This window comes from Cololabis saira, chromosome 17 (genome assembly GCF_033807715.1).
Source record: "Cololabis saira isolate AMF1-May2022 chromosome 17, fColSai1.1, whole genome shotgun sequence".
In the NCBI taxonomy this organism is placed as follows: domain Eukaryota; kingdom Metazoa; phylum Chordata; class Actinopteri; order Beloniformes; family Belonidae; genus Cololabis; species Cololabis saira.
Genome location: NC_084603.1, coordinates 39,385,810 through 39,404,884, shown reverse-complemented (window position 1 = coordinate 39,404,884; position 19,075 = coordinate 39,385,810). Strand labels below are relative to the sequence as shown.

General features: G+C 45.2%; 1 protein-coding gene across 5 annotated transcripts in view; it reads left to right on the top strand.

Annotated features, from left to right (window-relative positions):
- The window catches only part of LOC133463659 (NACHT, LRR and PYD domains-containing protein 12-like), a 64,746-nt gene that overhangs the window by 13,199 nt on the left and 32,472 nt on the right, over window positions 1-19,075 (top strand). For all 5 annotated transcript variants that reach the window (XM_061745323.1, XM_061745321.1, XM_061745324.1 and 2 more), the window contains exons 4-6: window positions 383-618; window positions 715-2,506; window positions 17,874-18,050. In XM_061745323.1, the coding sequence (XP_061601307.1) occupies window positions 383-618; window positions 715-2,506; window positions 17,874-18,050 (2,205 nt within the window). The remainder of the gene's footprint in view (window positions 1-382; window positions 619-714; window positions 2,507-17,873; window positions 18,051-19,075) is intronic.

Genomic DNA, 19,075 nt, shown 5'->3' with positions numbered 1-19,075 from the left:
ACATGCGGCCGAAGGTCAGATGAAACGACAACAAAGTCAATCATTGACCTCCGGCCTAGGGTGTCCTGGTGCCACGTGCACTGATGGACACCCTTATGCTTGAACATGGTGTTCGTGATGGACAAACTGTGACTAGCACAGAAGTCCAACAACAAAACACCGCTCGGGTTCAGATCGGGGAGGCCGTTCCTCCCATATATAAAACATATACACATAAATAAATGAATGTGATCTTCCAGAAGCATCAGTTTTATTCCTGAGGCGGAACTTCAAACAGAAAAGCAGCCAGACTTCATCTGAGCTTCTGGACACTGTTGACTCATCCGGATTTTTTTCTACAACAGTCAGAAATTACTTTAGTGATGAAGACATGTCTTCACAGAGGGAGGAAGAGGAGAGGAGTTGGTGTGGAGGAGCAGCCGTCCTGCTGTCCTTTGTGTCAGGACGTCCTGAAGGATCCAGTCTCTAGCAGCTGTGGACACTGGTTCTGCAGGCGCTGCATGAGCTCATACTGGGACCAGTCTGCTCCACCAGGACTGTCCTTCTGTCCCCAGTGCGGAGAAAGATCCAGAACCAGAGCTGGACTGCAGACAGCCAGTCAGAACAGAACTGTATCAGGTAACACTGAACATCTGTCTGCTGATGGACTCATTTCTGACAACTGGAAAGACTTGTTCTGTAGTCTGTAGTTTCAGAGTTCTTCTTGTCTTTCAGCAGATGCTGGTCTGCAGGAGGTCCGAGATGAACACCAGACCAGTCTGAGGAGGATATGTGAACATGTGACTGAAGGAATTGATGAAACAGGAAGCAGAACCCCCCTCAACAGGATCTACACGGAGCTCTTTATCACAGAGGGACTGAGTGAAGAGGTTGATACCCAACATGAGGTGAGGCAGCTGGAGACAGCTTCCAGGATGAAGAGCCTCCCTGACGCTCCAATCAGGTGCCAGGACATCTTTAAAGCCTTACCTGGCCAACGTGGAGCCATCAGAGTGGTTCTGACCAACGGCGTCGCTGGCGCTGGGAAAACCTTCTCGGTTCAGAAGTTCTCTCTGGACTGGGCTGAGGGCTTGGAGAACCAAGACGTCACCGTGGTTATTCTGCTCTCGTTCAGGGAGCTGCACCTGATCAGAGATGAGCAGCTCAGTCTTATCAGGCTGATCCAAGTTTTCCATCCATCATTCCAGAAGCTCACAGCAGAGCAGCTGGCTGCCTGGAAACTGTTGTTCATCTTTGACGGCCTGGATGAAAGTAGACGTTCACTGGACTTCAACAACGGTCCGGTCGTGTCTGACGTCACACAGAGCTCATCGGTCAACGTGCTGCTGACCAACCTCATCCAGGGGAACCTGCTTCCCTCAGCTCTCATCTGGATCACTTCCAGACCTGCAGTAGCAAATCAGATCCCTCAGAAATACGTTGACAGAGTGACAGAAGTACGAGGCTTCACCGACGGCCAGAAGGAGGAATACTTCAGGAGGAGGTTCAGGGATGAAGAGCGGTCCAGCAGCATCGTCTCCCACATGAAGACATCCAGAACCCTCCACATCATGTGTAAACTCCCGGTCTTCTGCTGGATCACTGCTACAGTTCTGGACCACATGTTGACCACAGAGCAGAGAGGAGAGCTGCCCAAGACCCTGACTGACATGTTCTCCCACTTCCTGCTGGTCCAGACGAAGAGGAAGAGGAACAAGTACCAGAAGGGACATGAGATGAGTCCACAGGAGCTGACGGAGGCTGACAGGGACCTTCTTCTGAAGCTGGGGAGGCTGGCGTTTGAACATCTGGAGAAAGGAAACATCATGTTCTACCAAGAAGACCTGGAGCAGTGTGGTCTTGATGTCCCAGAGGCCTCGGTGTACTCAGGAGTTTGTACCCAGATCTTCAGGAGAGAGTGTGAGATCTTCCAGAAACCCGTCTACTGCTTTGTTCATCTGAGCATCCAGGAGTTCCTGGCTGCAGTCTACGTGCTCCACTGTTGGTCCACCAGAAACACAGATGTGCTGGAGAACTTCCTGGGAGAAGAGTACAGATACTCATCTCTGGATGACTTCCTGAAGAGAGTCATGCAGAAATCCCTGGAGAGTAGAAATGGCCACCTGGACCTGTTTGTCCGCTTCCTTCATGGTCTTTCTGTGGAGTCCAACCAGAGACTGTTAGGAGGTCTGCTGAACCAGTCGGAGAACCGTCCAGAAACCATCGAGAGAGTCATCAACAACCTGAAGAAGATGAACACTGGCAGAATCTCTCCTGACAGAAGCATCAACATCTTCCAGTGCCTGATGGAGATGAACGACCTCTCAGTTCATCAGCAGATCCAAGAGTTCCTGAAGTCAGAGAACAGATCAGAGGAGAAGCTCTCTGAGATCCAATGTTCCGCTCTGGCCTACATGCTGCAGATGTCTGAGGAGGTTCTGGATGAGTTGGACCTGGAGAAGTACAAGACAACACCAAGGGGTCGACAGAGACTGATATCAGCTGTGAGGAACTGCAGAAAGGCTCGGTGAGTCCAGATGGGATCAATAACACCATCAGTTAGTGTAAATTAGCAGTTTAGTTCTTTAAATCTTGTTTTAATCTTCAAATGAAAACTTTTGAAGTCGGATGTGTTTGTTTTATTCTGGGTCACCTCAACCAGAGGTTCATGTTTCAAACACTTGATCTAGTTGTTTTTGCTGCTCAGAGATGAATCTATGTGAAAGATCCAGTGTCCGTTTGTCTGGCGAACCATAAGAAAACTAGTGGAGTAGAATCAAAGTTAATTCAAGCTTTTAATATGTCAAGCACAATGTTTTTCCGGCCGGAGGTACATTTGTCTGAAACCACAGAGGTAGGAGAGAAATGCACCCCGTTTTCACGAGTTTAGTTGAATTTATACTAAAAAAGGGAGTTATTCTCTGTACGTGATTCTCATTGGTGGAGCCAGCTACGGGAAAGACCCCCAAACGTGTTACAACTCCAGCCCCAAATCTCCCATCTGAGGTGTCAACCCAGATCACAGATAAGACCCCCCAATGCCAAAACATCCGCTTCTCCCCAACATCTCCTCTCAACAATGGTATGTGTATTGTATTTAACCCCTACATCTAAACTAGTCTACCCGTAACACCAGGGGGTGACTCCGTGTCCTGCTGAATGCAAGGTTATTTTACATATAAAGAGAAAGCCCACCAGTGTTAGAAATTCTTTGAACTCTTAACAATTTCATGAAATCCTAGCAATTTCCACTCAAAACATGATGAATTCATGTTTTTCAAATCAAACATGTAAAAATGTCCACTGGGATATTTAAAAATATATGTGTTGTTTTTTGTATCCCCCCTTTTTATATAAAATAGATCACCTGCTTAGCTGTATATCCAAACAGTCCTAATCTTGTAATATTACACATGACCACCAGATGTAAAGATACGAGCAGAGCCATAAAAGAAAACCCACAAATATCAAAAACCATACATATAGATTAATTATACAAATACATTCAACGACAATCATACATTTAAAGCTGTATAAGTTTGAATATTCGTATTGTGAACAATTGTACATCTCATGATAGATGAGCATTTCACAGTTAAGAACAAATAAACCAAATAAATCAGTATAACCATGTGTCAAGTCTGTTATACATCCCAGTTACAAAATGAGGAAATCCAGGTGTCCAGGTTAAGGCGACCAAAAAATCCACTGTTCTTCTGGAGACGAAAGCACACCCACTCCGTAATTTCCTGCAGATCGGAGTACTGGATCCAGATGACGAAAGTTGTCCTCCGATGACTCCCAAGTTTTCGCTGTCCCATCCAAGTAGCCTTTACTCAAGCATCCACTCAGGCCCCGGAACGTCTAGATACATCTCTCACTGGTCCCATAGTGGCTCCTTCTGCCAATCCGATAGACGGGAGAGGTCTTCAACTAGCCTCGAAAAGGTTTCATTCCATATCCCTGTATGTCTCGGAAAAAAAAACCCAGAATGGACAGGTTGCACAGTAACATCTATCTATCTGCAATCTCAGTTGAGCCTTGCCCCTTTGTAACAAATTCAAACAACAGATGTTAGTGATTGGAAAGATGGCATGCAGGTAATCTGTATTCCTATGACGTAATACATCTAATATCATTAATGCACATGCTGTTATGAGAATAATAAATTCAAAAGATTTAGTGCAGGTTTATGCACTCAAGTCAATCATATATAAACCATAAACTAGCACTAAATCCACTAATCAAGTATATAAAATCACTATGATTGATATCACTATGATTGATTAAAATTGTCTACTACCCCCCCATTTTTATTTTCCTATTCTTCCAACCCTTTCAAAAGGCGTGGGCACATTCTGGACAGACAACCATCTTTCAAACTAATCCCCCCAAAACATAAGATAAAATTTAAAAAATCGTAACATAACATCCAACCTGCTCTATGATCAAGAATGTGTAAAACCGATAACCCATTGAAACATAACATCAGGAAATGAGTGAATGTGTGCAGTATACCCATAATCACCCTCATCAGCAACACCAGGCATCCACAGAAAACCCCGTCCTTTCAGCACCACAGGCCGTTCCCTCAGACATTGTCACCAGAGCCGTAAGCAGATAGTCCTTTTGCCAGTGTCCAAGCATAGTTCTGACAGATACCAGGGTTGTACCTTTTTTGAAGAAGACCCTGGTCATTATATTTCTCTGTTGTGACCACAGTCTCATCGTCGCACCCCACGGTCAATGGCAATGATATGTCACTGTCAGCTTTGAGAAGCTCTTCCATCAGTCTTTTCTTTGTCAGCGTCTTGTGCGAGAGCCCACCTTGCATTCAGATGAAGTCCATATCATCAGCCAACACAGCAAAGAATCTTTGTCGTCTCTGACCTGAAGACGAAAAGTATTGCACATTGAAGCAGAATCCTGCGTAGGAGATGGATCTGACGGTGATTTCTGTAGGAGGTTCTGTACCAGGGGTAACTTTCCAGTCAAGGTCCCACGGAAACCAGTGCAGCTTTAATCCTATTTTTAAGGGGAGTACACCGCACACACCACCATTTTTCACCAAAATATTGAGAAAACCAATCTCCAAGAACATTCTGAATGCCAGTATTCTCTGTTAGCTCCTCAGAAAGAGTTCTGAGACCTGATAGGACCCTAGTTATGGACCCATCTGGAGCTGCCAACTGTTCATGCAAACCAACTATAGCGTCCCTAGTCATATTATTAAGGCGTTGTAAATTGAAATGGATATAATTTATGCGATCCACATTCTTATTCACCGTAATTGTTGGGATGCTAGATTCGAATCCTAAAGCCAACTGATCAACCAATTTATATTCATCAGGGACCCCCCTAGGCACTCCTATGGCATCACACATGTGATTGTTTTTAACAGGGGTAAATATAGGTGGAATTGCATTTATTGGAGAAAGAGGATATGGTTTCTCAAATTGAGAGCATGCTGTTGGGGGACTTTCGGTTAGACATAAATTAAGCATGCAATCAGGCTCATTCTCTGACTGTAAGTAATGTCAGTCGGGCTTGGGAGCATGCAACACAGTCATTAACACAAGCCTATTTTACAGCAGAAGTTATCCAATTTAACCAAACAGTTTCTCCTCTATAATCAGGGCCCTAGGTCAATGATCGACTTTGTTGTCGTTTCATCTGACCTTCGGCCGCATGTCTTGGACAGCCGGGTGAAGAGAGGGGCTGAGCTGTCTCTCACCACCTGGTGGTGAGTTGGATGCGCTGGCGGAGGAGGAGGTTGGATAGACCGGGCAGACCCAAACGGATTGTGAGGGTCTGTTGGGAACGTCTGGCTGAGCCCCCTGTCAGGGACATCTTCAACTCCCACCTCCGAGCGAGCTTCTTTCGGGTTCCCGGGGGAGGCGGTGGACATCGAGTCCGAGTGGACCATGTTCTCTGCCTCCATTGCCGACGCGGCGGTTCGAAGTTGTGGACGCAAGGTCTCCGGCGCCTGTCGTGGCGGCAATCCTAGAACCGGACACCGGAAGTACAGGATGCCGTCAGACTGAAGAAGGAGTCCTACCGGGCTATGTTGGCCTGTGGTACTCCTGAAGCAGTAGATAGGTACCGGCAGGCCAAGCGAGCCGCGGCTCGGGCAGTCCTGGAGGCAAAAACTCGGGTCTGGGAGAAGTTCGGGGAGGCCATGGAGGAAGACTTTCGGTCGGCCTCGAGGAAATTCTGGAGGACCGTTCGGCGCCTCAGAAGGGGGAAGCAGTACTCTGCCGACACCGTTTACGGTGTGGGTGGGGGGCTGTTGACCTCGACTGGGGACATTGTCGGACGGTGGAAGGAATACTTCGAGGATCTCCTAAACCCGACTGACATGCCTTCCACTGAGGAAGCAGAGAGTGGGGACTCAGGGACGTGCTCATCCATCACCCAAGCCGAGGTCACTGAGGTGGTTCGTAAGCTCCTCGGTGGCAGGGCACCAGGGGTGGATGAGATTCGCCCTGAGTACCTCAAGTCTCTGGATGTCATAGGGCTGTCTTGGTTGACACACCTCTGCGACATTGCATGGAGGAAGGGGACAGTGGAGTGGCACTGTCCCCTTGAAAAATACATGAAAACAGGACAAAAAAAAATCGCATATTAAATCGCAATCGTAATATTGATGAAAAAAATTGCAATTAGATTATTTTCAAAAATCGTTCAGCCCTACATTAGAATCATAAGTGCTGCCACCTCATTGTAAACGGCATCATTTTGTGAGGCCATGCAAACCTGTATTTATACTAGTGTGGACATTAATGTTTTTCTACAATATTTCCTCATCATGACAGTAAAATAGGCCATTCTAAGCCAATTTACTGCAGCAATTCCTTTCCAAATCATTAGAAAATGTGGTTAACACCCAGTTGTGCATGAAAAAAAAAAAAAACGTGATATACTGTGAAACCGATATAATTTTGAAAAATACGGTGATATAAATTTTTGGTCATACCGCCCAGCACTACTTGTTCCCGGTGCATGTTGGACTCCGGCAGGGCTGCCCTTTGTCACCGGTCCTGTTCATAATTTTTATGGACAGGATTTCTAGGCGTAGCCAGGGGCCGCAGGGGATCCGGTTTGGGAACCTCAGGATTTTATCTCTGCTTTTTGCAGATGATGTTGTCCTGTTTGCTTCATCGGACCCGGACCTTCAGCATGTGCTGGGGCGGTTTGAGGCCGGGTGCGACGCAGCAGGGATGAGAATCAGCACCTCCAAAACCGAGGCCATGGTTCTCCATCGGGAAAGGGTGGCATGCCTTCTCCGGGTGGGTGGAGAAGTCCTGCCTCAGGTGGAGGAGTTCAAGTATCTCGGGGTCTTGTTCACGAGTGAGGGAACGATGGAGCGTGAGATTGACAGACGGATCGGTGCAGCGTCCGCAGTTATGCGGTCGATGTACTGGACCGTCGTAGTGAAGAGGGAGCTGAGTCGAAAGGCGAAGCTCTCGATATACCGGTCAATCTACGCACCTACCCTCACCTATGGTCACGAACTTTGGGTAGTGACCGAAAGGACAAGATCGCGGATACAAGCGGCCCAGATGAGTTTCCTCCGCAGGGTCGCTGGACACTCCCTTAGAGATAGGGTGAGGAGTTCGGTCACCCGGGAGGAGCTCGGAGTCAAGCCACTGCACCTTCACATTGAGAGGAGTCAGCTGAGGTGGCTTGGGCATCTGTACCGGATGCCTCCTGGACGCCTCCCTAGGGAGGTGTTCCAGGCATGTCCCACCGGGAGGAGACCCCGGGGAAGAACCAGGACACGCTGGAGAGACTATGTCTCTCGGCTGGCCTGGGAACACCTCGGACTCTCCTCAGAAGAGCTGGAGGAAGTGTCTGGGGTGAAGGAAGTCTGGGCATCCCTGCTGAGGCAGCTGCCCCCGCGACCCGGGAACGGATAAGCGGAAGAAGATGAGTGAGTGAGTGAGTAATCAGATTTAATTTTAGTTTAATTTTATATAAAATGTCACATGTTCATCTATAGGAGCTTCACCGTTCCAGTCTTATGGACCTAAAACACCATTGAGTGTGTACCAGTCCTAACCTGGTCTGTTGTAACAGATATGGTACTACCCACCTCTTTGGCGAGTAGAAGTTCGCTCCACACAATCAAAATAGTTATAATTAGACAATCAAAATAGTTATAATCAGACATACTGTAATGGGAGGAGGCCCCTCCTCCCATTCTGGACACTATACGTGCCCTGACTGAAATAACTTTCTGGCTCTTTAAGTTCAGGTGGAGTCTTGGGGGTCATTGTTTGTGTCAATGTCAGGTTTTCAGGTCCTCAAGTCAGTCCGGACCTCAGTGTTTTTGCAGTCAACCACTCTTTCACAGTGTGATGTCCCCTCAGTCACCTTATATGGTCATTTCACCTCTCTGGCTTTCTCAATGTTGGTGGGGGTGTCTCCCACCCCCTGTGACCACCCAAAGGAAAACAAAAGGGGAGGACTGACTGTCAGTCCAAAAGAAAGGGGGGGGGGGGGGACTCGCAAAGGGAGAGAGTACAAATTAACACTTAATACATAACAGACATACATTATACATGACAAACAAAACAATAATAGACACAACTCCCTTAGTCACAATGAACACAGAGGATAACTAAATCACACATAAATACATAGAAGTGAAATCAAATAAAATACCTTCTATCTACTTCTGCTGTCTGATTTAAATTTAAAATTTTTAACATAAACCAACATCATAACCCGCAACCAGATTACTTCCCACAATTAACGAATGTAAGCATTAATTTAATCAGCATACGTCAACAAATCACTTTGAACATTCTGAGTCCACCTTTGACAATATCTCCACTATCTTTAACTTTATTAGACCACCAGTTACTCATCTCCCCAAAAGATATTATCCTTTTTTTTCTTTCACTTTTTCAACTATTTTCCACCCATATTTCTCTGTTTTTCCTTTCTATACTTCAATCTACTCCCATACTCCAGTAGAAACTCGAAGCTCAGAATCTCATTCTTAGCACTGAGTCTTACATTTCCCATTCAGGCAAATCCTGGCCACACCAACAAGCTCCCCAACAGACAAACTCACCTACACGGACAAATGTTCATTCATGACCAAACAAACAAACAAGGGTAGGCTTATGCATTGAAACACCAGCCTGAGCACAGCCTCACATCCACAAAAATTCGTCTCTTGAAGCTCATGTATTTTTTAGCAGATAAAAAAGTCTCCTTCGTCAGACAGATTGCATCATCTAGAGAAGCTCATTATTCGTATTATTTTAACAAATGTGTCAACAGAGAGGCTCATATGAATTTAAACATTGTATTTCTAAACATATTGTCTTATGTCTGAACACATTCGGAAATTTTCACCCTTTTCAACCCCTAAATGATATTATCTAAATAATCTTCTGTATCTAAAGCCTTACTGGCCTTTTCTGTAAGAAGCCCGCTCTGTCCTTTTCCGAATAAGCTGCCTTTAGGCTCTCTGCAGCTTGTTGTATAATTGATGTAAATGTCTCTACATCAACAGCCCCTCCTTCCTCGTTTGGTTCTGCCTGGGGGAACAGGCCACGTGTCTGCATCTCCCCTACCCATGACACAAACCCGGATTTTTAAGTGCTTTTCTGACTCGCCAAATTTAAACAGAAGAATTCACACACACACACACACACACACACACACACACACACACACACACACACACACACACACACACACACACACACACACACACACACACACACACACACACAATTGCAGGCGCGCCAGCAATGACTTGCTGAGTTACATGTAATTTTCACACAGACCGGCCTCCAAAATCCTATTCCCTACTTCTAATGCTCACCATCAATATATATTCTTTTGGTAGCTCTTAGGCACATGTCAACCACGGCCACACCCTCACCATTTAAAGGGGACCTATTATGGCATTTAATGTATATTTTTAAACAGGCCTTGAATGTCTTAAAAACAATCTAAAGCTTGTTTTTTTTTTACATAAAACAGAAATTCCGCCTGTGGGCCATGTCTCTAGTTTTACCGCTTCTAAGCTCATTTTCTGTGCTGGATTCTAAGGAGAGGGGAGGCTATGATAATGAGGCTCTGTGCTGATTGGCTCCCTGAATGACGTGTAGCAGGGGAGGGAACAAATGCCGCTTTTGCACTAGTATCACCTTAGCTCGGTTCTACCCGTTTTGCGCTTTTGCATTAGGGCTGAGACGGGTAGAGCCGCTCCAAGCCGATACCTTTTTCTGTAACCATTTCAGTGAGGTTCTATAGCGGGCTGAGCCGGGACTATTTCTGACGTCACCACCCTCCTCGCCACCGATTGGTCAGGGGGCGGGGCCGTCATCACCCTCCACGCCTCTGATTGGTCGGGGGGCGGGGCCGTCAAACGTTTGAATCAGGAAGCGGGAGTCAGCGCGAGGCGACTCGCGGCTCGCAGCGATTTTATTATACAGCAAAAACGTCTGTTTGGTGATCCAACTCTGAGGTGCAGATGTTCATAAACCTGGTGGCTGTCGAGAAAAAATTAAAAAAGCGATGTAGACGGGCTGTTTTACTCTCAGCCGCTCGCGGCTCCAGCTGATTTCTCATCTGCGCCGACATGAACAAAGGTGTTGCGCAATCGAGTACGTCACAGCAGCTTCACCCCACCCTGCCCGCTTCTCCCCTGGCTGTGGAAAAACAAACGAGTAGAGGCGGGTAAAGGCGTGAAGAGCCGAGTCCTAGTGCAAAAGTGCCAATTGCCTCCCTGAGCAGAAGAGCCGGCTGCGTACACAAAGCGTGTCCCATGCCAGGGAGCTTCGGCGACAAAATAAATTCCATTGCTTTATTTTTTTTGTATTGGACTGTCCTAACTGGCCGCGAGTTTAACGGTTTCTGTGTGGACAGAGAGCGTCCGATGTCACGCAGCTCGACGCGATAGTCGGACGCTCGAATGCAGTTACACGGTTTAAACGGATCTTAAAGCCTGATTTACGGTTCTGCGTTAAATCGACGCATACCCTACGCCGTAGGCTCTGCGTTGGTGTAACGCGGAACCATAAATCAGCCTTTAGTCACCTCGTCTTCACACAGGAAGGCTAACAACCACACACACACACACACATGCATAAAAGTGTGGTATTTAAAAATAGAGCGGGAGCAAAACTTAGTTTGATTGTGCTTTATTTAAGTTATTACATTAATCAAACCTATTGAAATCCCCATCCTCCGTTTCTTCATTCATCCGAGCCTGATCAATGAGACCAGGAGAACTGCAGCTGCGACGGGCAGCCGACGCTCGGCTCCCGCTCGGGCGGCTGTTCCACCGCCCGGTCTTCGGGCAGAGATGGGTTTTCGGGCCCGCCTCTGCGGCGCAGCTCCATGGGAGCAGCGTCTCCTTCTCCGCTCCAGGCACCCCGCCACGGAGCCTACGCCGTAGGCTCTGCGTTGGTGTAACGCGGAACCATAAATCAGCCTTTTGCTTGGAAGATCTGAAATGAACAGAAGAAAAATATATTACGGTACCCGTCGGGGCTCATCACCGGTCCGGTCCGTGAGCGGCCCCGGAGCTCCGAGCTAAGCTAAATACTTAGCCCATGCAAAGATCATACTTGTAGACAAATATAAATAACATAAAAAAACAACGTTCTTACCGCTGACTCGTGTGCAGTTGCCGGGTCCGTGCTGTTGGTACTGATCCTTTTATATCTTAAAAGTAGAGAGCTGGTTGTGGGCGTGGTTTCAGCAGCGGGGGCCGACCTATGGAAATGAGCGGCTAGGGTGACGTCACCCTAGGCCCAGCTTCAGAATGGCTAAAAAAATCACGTGACACTGGAAGACTCAGTCAGGCAGGGGGAGCACACCCTGCAGAATTCCATGGGATTTTATCTTCCCTGTGCTGGCAGGGTGAGGGGAGACCACTTTATATATGTTAAAACAAGAAAAAACGTGTTTTTCATAATAGGTCCCCTTTAAGCTTTTCAGCTACATGTAGAACGGGAGAACAGAAAAGAAAATCAAACTTGCCTTTCATGTGTCTTCACGCGTTGCGCAACACTTGTCTGACTTAAGGCTGATTTATTGTTCCGCCTTAAATCGACGCACAGCCTACGGCGTAGGGTACGCGGCGACGCACATCGTACGGTGCGAGTCGCCGCGTACCCTCGCCGTATGTTCTGCGTTGGTGTAACGCAGAACCATAAATCAGCCTTTAACGTGATCTTACGGGATTTTACAGGACTTCTGTTGCTGATCTGGGCACTGCAGTAATAAGGTTCCAACTACAGGACTGTCTCAGAAAATTTGAATATTGTGATAAAGTTCTTTATTTTCTGTTATGCAATTAAAAAAAAAAAAAAAAATGTCATACAGTTTGGATTCATTACAAATCAACTGAAATATTGCAAGCCTTTTATTATTTTAATATTGCTGATTATGGCTTACATTTTAAGATTAAGATTCCCAGAATATTCAAATTTTTTGAGATAGGTTATTTGAGTTTTCTTAAGCTGTAAACCATGATCAGCAATATTAAAATAAAAGGCTTGCAATATTTCAGTTGATTTGTAATGGATCCAGAATGTATGAAATTTTTGTAATTGCATTACAGAAAATCCCAATATTCTAATTTTCTGAGACAGTCCTGTATATGTTGTTCATTGGCAATCGAGTTATGGTGCAGCTCAGGTGATATTGCGGAGTAATCCAAAAGTAATGTAACTAGTAATGTAACTAGTTACTTTCAGCAACCAGTAACTAAGTAGTGTAAGGGATTACTTTTTTAACTAGTAATATGTAATGGATTACTTTTTTTGAGTAACTACCCCAACACTGGTTACAAGACAAATGAATCATGTTAACTGTAAAGAAATCACAACACTGAATTTTCACAAATGGCAACTTTATTGTTAAAAAAATAAAACACAAGTTGTATATAAATAACATGTATGCACTATTGCTGGCTCAAGGAAGGACCGTGCGTCTTCTGAAGGTGTCGTTGAACAGCTTCAGGTGCATTGCTTGGAAGATCTGAAACCATAAACAGAAGAAAAATGTATTACGGTACTAATAGAGCTCTGCTGTTACCTAACACTCTGTTAGGTAACACTGGAGCCGCCGGGGCTCCTCACCGGTCCGGTCCGGTCTGTTGAGGGGCCCCGATGTGTTGCCTCTGGTGCTCCGGAGCTAAGCTAAATACTTAGCCCATGCAAAGATCATACTTGTAGACAAATATAAATAACATAAAAAAATAACGTCACTTACCGCTGACTCGTGTGCAGTTGCCGGGTGTGCACTGATCCTTTTATGAGGGTAAGTGTCGATGCAAAACCTCATTTTTACTGTCCCCTCATTGTTCAAACAGCCACCGCTTCTAAACAATGGCGGAGCTCCAGCCGGCGGAGCTAGTTGTGGGCGTGGTTTCAGTAGAGGAGGCCGACCTATGGAAATCTGCTCCCGTCGTGACTCACGACTGGAGCAGATTCTGAACGGCTCGTAGAAATCACATGACACTGGAAGATTCAGCCGGGCGGGGTGTACAGACCCTGTAGAATTTCATGGGATTTCATGTTTTCTGTGTTGGCAGAGTGAGGGGAAACCACTTTATATATGTTAAAACAAGAAAAAACATGTTTTTCATAATAGGTCCCCTTTAAGTTTCTCGGGCAATTTAAAATCTCTAACTAAGGGGGTCCCTGACCCGGAAAGTCCCTGACTTTCAACTGACTAAAACAGAAAAATACAGCGTTTACAGGAATCTCACCTGAGGGACTCGAACCCGCGTGTTAAAACAAAATGTTAAACATTGTGCATGACACATCAAAAGTCAAACCTGTCTATGTAAAATTTTGACAGTACGATAAAAGTCTCAAAATCTATTTTTAATCTTTATGAGCTTGAGAAAAATTCAATCAGACAACCAATATTAATTTGATAAACGCAATCTACAGAATTTCTTACTCATCAGCAGTTTCTGCTTACCTTTATTTTGACAAGTCAGTTTTGGTTGTCTGCATGAAATTCTCCAGGGCTCCTCTCCAGGGGCCTCATTTATCAACCGTGCGTACGCACATATCTGTGCGTAAAGCGTGCGTACGAGCATTCCCACGCAAAGTATGGTATTTATCAACATGTATTTGTGCGCAGAAACACGTGTAAATATACGCACAGCTCCGACCATGCGTACGCACAAAACCTAGTGGTAGAACAGTGAAACTACAAATAGAACCCATTAAAAGAGTCTCAAACTTTACATGTGAAGTTTGAGATCGCTGTGACTGAACGGGGAACATGTGCACATGTTCCCCGTTTCCTCCAATTAATAAAAATTCTCCATAAGTAATTCAGACATTTTGAATAATTGGTGTGACAAGCTATAAAAGACAGCTTTGGCAGGACGACCTGAAAAGAAAATACAAGTACCATGGCTTATCTTGCACTGTTGGAGGATTTAGAGACTGTGCGCTCCGCAAAAACGCGCTCCACAGAGAGCGCGTTTTCAAAGAGCGCGCTGATCTGTTCAGTGAGAGCACGGAGCGGCTTCTCAGCAGGTACCGCTTCCCCAAAAACATTCTGATGGATCTATGCTGTGATTTACAACTCCATCCCAGTCACATCCAGCTCCTGTCCACCCTGGGATGTTTGTCCACCGGAACATTTCAGAGAGAGATTGGAGACATGCGGCATTTCGCAGCAGAATCATGCCGGCAGTGTTGTATGCAATAATTTCTCTGGCCCTAATTTACACCCAGTTTCCATACACACATCATCAACAATCCCAAATTAAACGAGGATTTCACGCCATCGCCGGATTCCCAAACATAATTGGAGCTATATTGCACCCAAATCGCAATAAAAGCACCATCACACAATGAATTTAGTTACGTGGACATGAATGGATTTCATTCAATCAATGCACAAATAATCTGCGATGCAACTATGTCTCTGTTGCCCGTCGTTGCCCAGTGACCTGGAGGAATGCAACACTCATTTATTCTGCAGAACAGCTTTATTGGTGTTTGTACCTCCAAGCAGGAGCTTTTGACTCCAACCAAATCTTAATTTATATGGATAATCTTCCAAGAAATATATCAAACATGGTCAACATAATTATTTTACAAGCCAAATATCACATACATAAATGCAAATGGAATAACAGCAAACCCTCCATTGTACAACTGAAAAATGAATGTAAACTGTACTTAGCATCTCTTAAACCAGTGTTTCTCAATCCTGCTCCTCGTGGGCCCCTGTCCTGCATGTTTTAGATGCTACCCTGCTTCAGCACACCGTGATAAAAGTACCTGTGTCATCCACAGAGCTGTGCAGACCTTGATGACCAGCTAATTAGGACCTTTAATTAGAATCAGGTGTGTTGGTGCAGGGAAACATCTAAAACATGATGCAGGACAGGGGCCCACGAGGAGCAGGATTGAGAAACACTGTGAAAAAAACGATATTGCCAAAAGCTTATCTGAAACGATGTCTTTGTTTCTTCATTTTTATTAATACACTTCCCATAGCTTGTCAGTAAATGTATCTTTTTTTTTTTTTTTTGCTCTCAACCCCCCCAAATGTTGAATATTTGTAGATAATTGATTATTTTGTTTCATTTGCCTTTTGTTGTAAACTCTACAGAATTTTGTTCAATAAAGTTTGAAAACCTCCAAGCGGGAGCTGTTGTTGCTGCCATATATGGTCAAATGGAGGCGTTTCTGAATGCAAATGACGGTAACCGTGCACGAGCACGGCAGTTTAGAACAGGTGGGATTTATCATCACGGATGTGCGTACGACCAGCGTCCGCACGTTTGATAAATCCGGATTTTTTTGTACTTACACACATTCTAAATGTCACTCCTACGACAGAATTTAGGACCTTTTCTACGCACTGTTGATAAATGAGGGCCCAGGATTCCACTGTCAGGAACAGCCAGATCACGTCGGGGTCACCAATTGTAAGATCTAGTGTCCGTTTGTCTGGCAAACCATAAGAAAACTAGTGGAATAGGATCAAAGTTAATACAAGCTTTTAATGTCAAGCACAATGTTTTTCCGGCCGGAGGTACATTTGTCTGAAACCACAGAGGTAGGAGAGACAATGGTATGTGTATTGTATTTAACCCCTACATCTAAACTAGTCTACCGTAACACCAGGGGGCGACTCCATGTCCTGCTGAATGCGAGGTTACTTTGCATATAAAGAAAAAGCCCACCAGTGTTAGAAATTCTTTGAACTCTTAACAATTTCATGAAATCCTAACATATGTAACGGAGAAAGATGAAACATCAGAACCACAGGGGAGTTTTGGTGATGTGAACTTAAAGCAACACTACGTAACTTTTCCACCTTAATATCATATTTCCAGAGTCATTGTGATGGTACATCAACTTCCAACAGGTTTAATGACACCTCTGTCATGGTCTGAGGGGTCTGTATCACCTTCACTGGCACTATGTAACTTTGAGGAGCATGGTAGGAACCCTGCCACACTAAAAAACTACAAATCGTTACGACTTTGACTGCTTTGCGGCATACGTCACTTCCCCCTCCTTCCCGATTCGCAGTCGAGACGAAAATGGGCGGGGCGTGGAGCGCAGCTCCGCAGAACCTGTTGCTGTGTTATGGCTGCAGCAGCTCCACACAACAGACGTGGGGAAAAGACCCTAATGGTTTAACTTTTCAACGGTTTCCTGCTCGGAGGCAGAACCACGCAGGCCAAGTATCTGATATAACAAAGTAAAAGAGTGAAAGAGCCGTCGGCTCGCTTTGGATCGCGGCTGTAACGACCAAACACACAGTAAAGCATGATTTATGGTTCTGCGTTAAATCGACGCAGACCCACGGCGTAGGGTACGTGGCGACGCGCAACGTACGGTGCGTGTCGCCGCGTACCCTACGCCGTAGGCTCTGCGTCGATTTAACGCAGAACCATAAACAGCCTTAAACCACAAACACTCACACAGATGGGCGTCGGATCAAAACACGGGTTTTATTCCCCACTTCTCCAGCTAAACGCAGTTGCTGGCCAGCTCTCTGCGGAGCAATTAACCCCAATCTTCAGATAAAACTAGTTTGTTGAGGAAAAAATATTAACTCTATTTGTAGCTGCAGAGGAAAAAAATAATCTCACGAGGAAAACAAAAATATTGCTCACGCCTCTTCAACATAATATAGCAGTCAAAAAAAAAGAAAAGAGAAGTAAGAGGGATACAAAACATGTCCTGTATGTTGTACTATTATACAAATTTATTGAAACACATGGCGATTCAGGGATCTCTTAGGGATTTCATATGGATCCAGACCGTTAATAATCATTATTTTCTCCATATACTGCTCCCTGGCTTCCTTGTTTAAGGTATCCCGGTAAATTCCAGTTCCTTTCCAGCAGTTTAACATCTTTTTTTTGCGTTCCTTCTGTTCACTTGGTGAAACAGAAAAGCGTCCTGTCTTCTCTCATCAAAACAAATGTACGCGACGTTTTATAATAGATCCATGGACGGGACATGAGTTTTCCGGCAGTACGCGCTGGTGCTCATGGGAAACGTAGTGTTCTTTCTGGTAAAACACTACCGATTTTGTCCACAAGATGCCGCCAAACTCAGAAAAGCTGAAAGTTACGTTGTGCTGCTTTAAGGCCAGTTTTACAGAGAACTCATACGAAGAAACATTTTCATTGAGATTATTGAAGAAGTTTACAAGTTTAAACGGCTCAGAGCTGTAAACCTACAATAGTTTCATGTGGACACGTGTGGACACGTGTGGACACGTGTGTACTTGGTACGTGATTTTAATTCTAGTAACTCTGGTTCTGTGATATCCTGCAACGTCCTGTAACTCCTGGGGGGAGGGTCAGTCTGGCTTTAAATCAGACTTTATTACAACTGACATCATATTTTCTCTCATCACAGATTTGTTGATTGTGAACTCTCAGAGACTCACTGTGAAGTTGTTGCGTCATCTCTGAAGTCCAACCCCTCCCATCTGACAGAACTGGACCTGAGTTGGAACCAGGAGCTGCAGGATTCAGGAGTGAAGCTTCTGTCTGGTGGACTGGAGAGTCCAAACTGTAGACTGGAGACTCTGAGGTCAGTCCACTGGAGATGTTTCCACATTTATCCACTTATCATCCCCCAAAGATGTAACTGTTAGTAGAAGTACTCCCACAGATCCAAACTTTCTCCGGCTGGGTCCATGCTGGCTGGTCCGTTCTGTTAGGAAACGGTTGTTGTTCGGACCCAGATGTAGGAGAGAGCAGGAGGCAGGAGTTCCAAAAAAATTATGATTTATTTTAAACTAACAAAAAGCGCTGCTTTGCTGGATACAAAAAAACTAGAGCTTCACACAAGGATCAAAACTACAAAACCGGGCTCGGGAAAAACACAGAGGGAGGAAACAGTACGGACCAACAGGGAGCAGGGGAAAGACAAGACTAGGGCTGTATCCGAATTCGGATACTACCGCACTCTATGCTACATACTGCAAAGTATGCACTGTATACTGCCTACTAAATGAACGATTCAGTACTCTGCTCCAGCAGACCGTTCACACAGCAGTATGCTACAGTATATCCCAGAATGCATTTTGCACCAAAACGACAGCGAAAGCTGAGATTTAAAAGCAGACTAGAAGCTGTTTTAATTTCAGCTGTAGCGCTGTAAATATGCCATTTTATTGAGTTTTAATATTTTTTCAGGCCTAAAAGTAACCGTTAAGATCCCCAACCTGGGCTCAGTTTATCCAAATAACGCCTGTTAAGAAATTTGATCCGATGTTTTGGGGATCAGAAGAGCCGTCCTGGGGAGAAACCTGCAGCTCTGTGGAAAATCACCGCTGGCTGAAATAAATCATTTAGGAAGATAAATGTTGGTTTACAGTGATAGATGAAATCTAACAGTTTTTGTTTTTTTTACCTTGTCTGCACACATATTATTGATTGATACCACTGCCAATCCAGGAAGCAGGAACACACGGAGACACACGTCAAGCACTGGAAATCTGCAACAAAAAACCACAAACAAAGCACGAAACCGGCACGGAGCCAACCAAAACATGAACAGCAATCGACCTAAATCTTGAGATCTGATCGCAGTCTGAGCTAAGCTATCGCTAC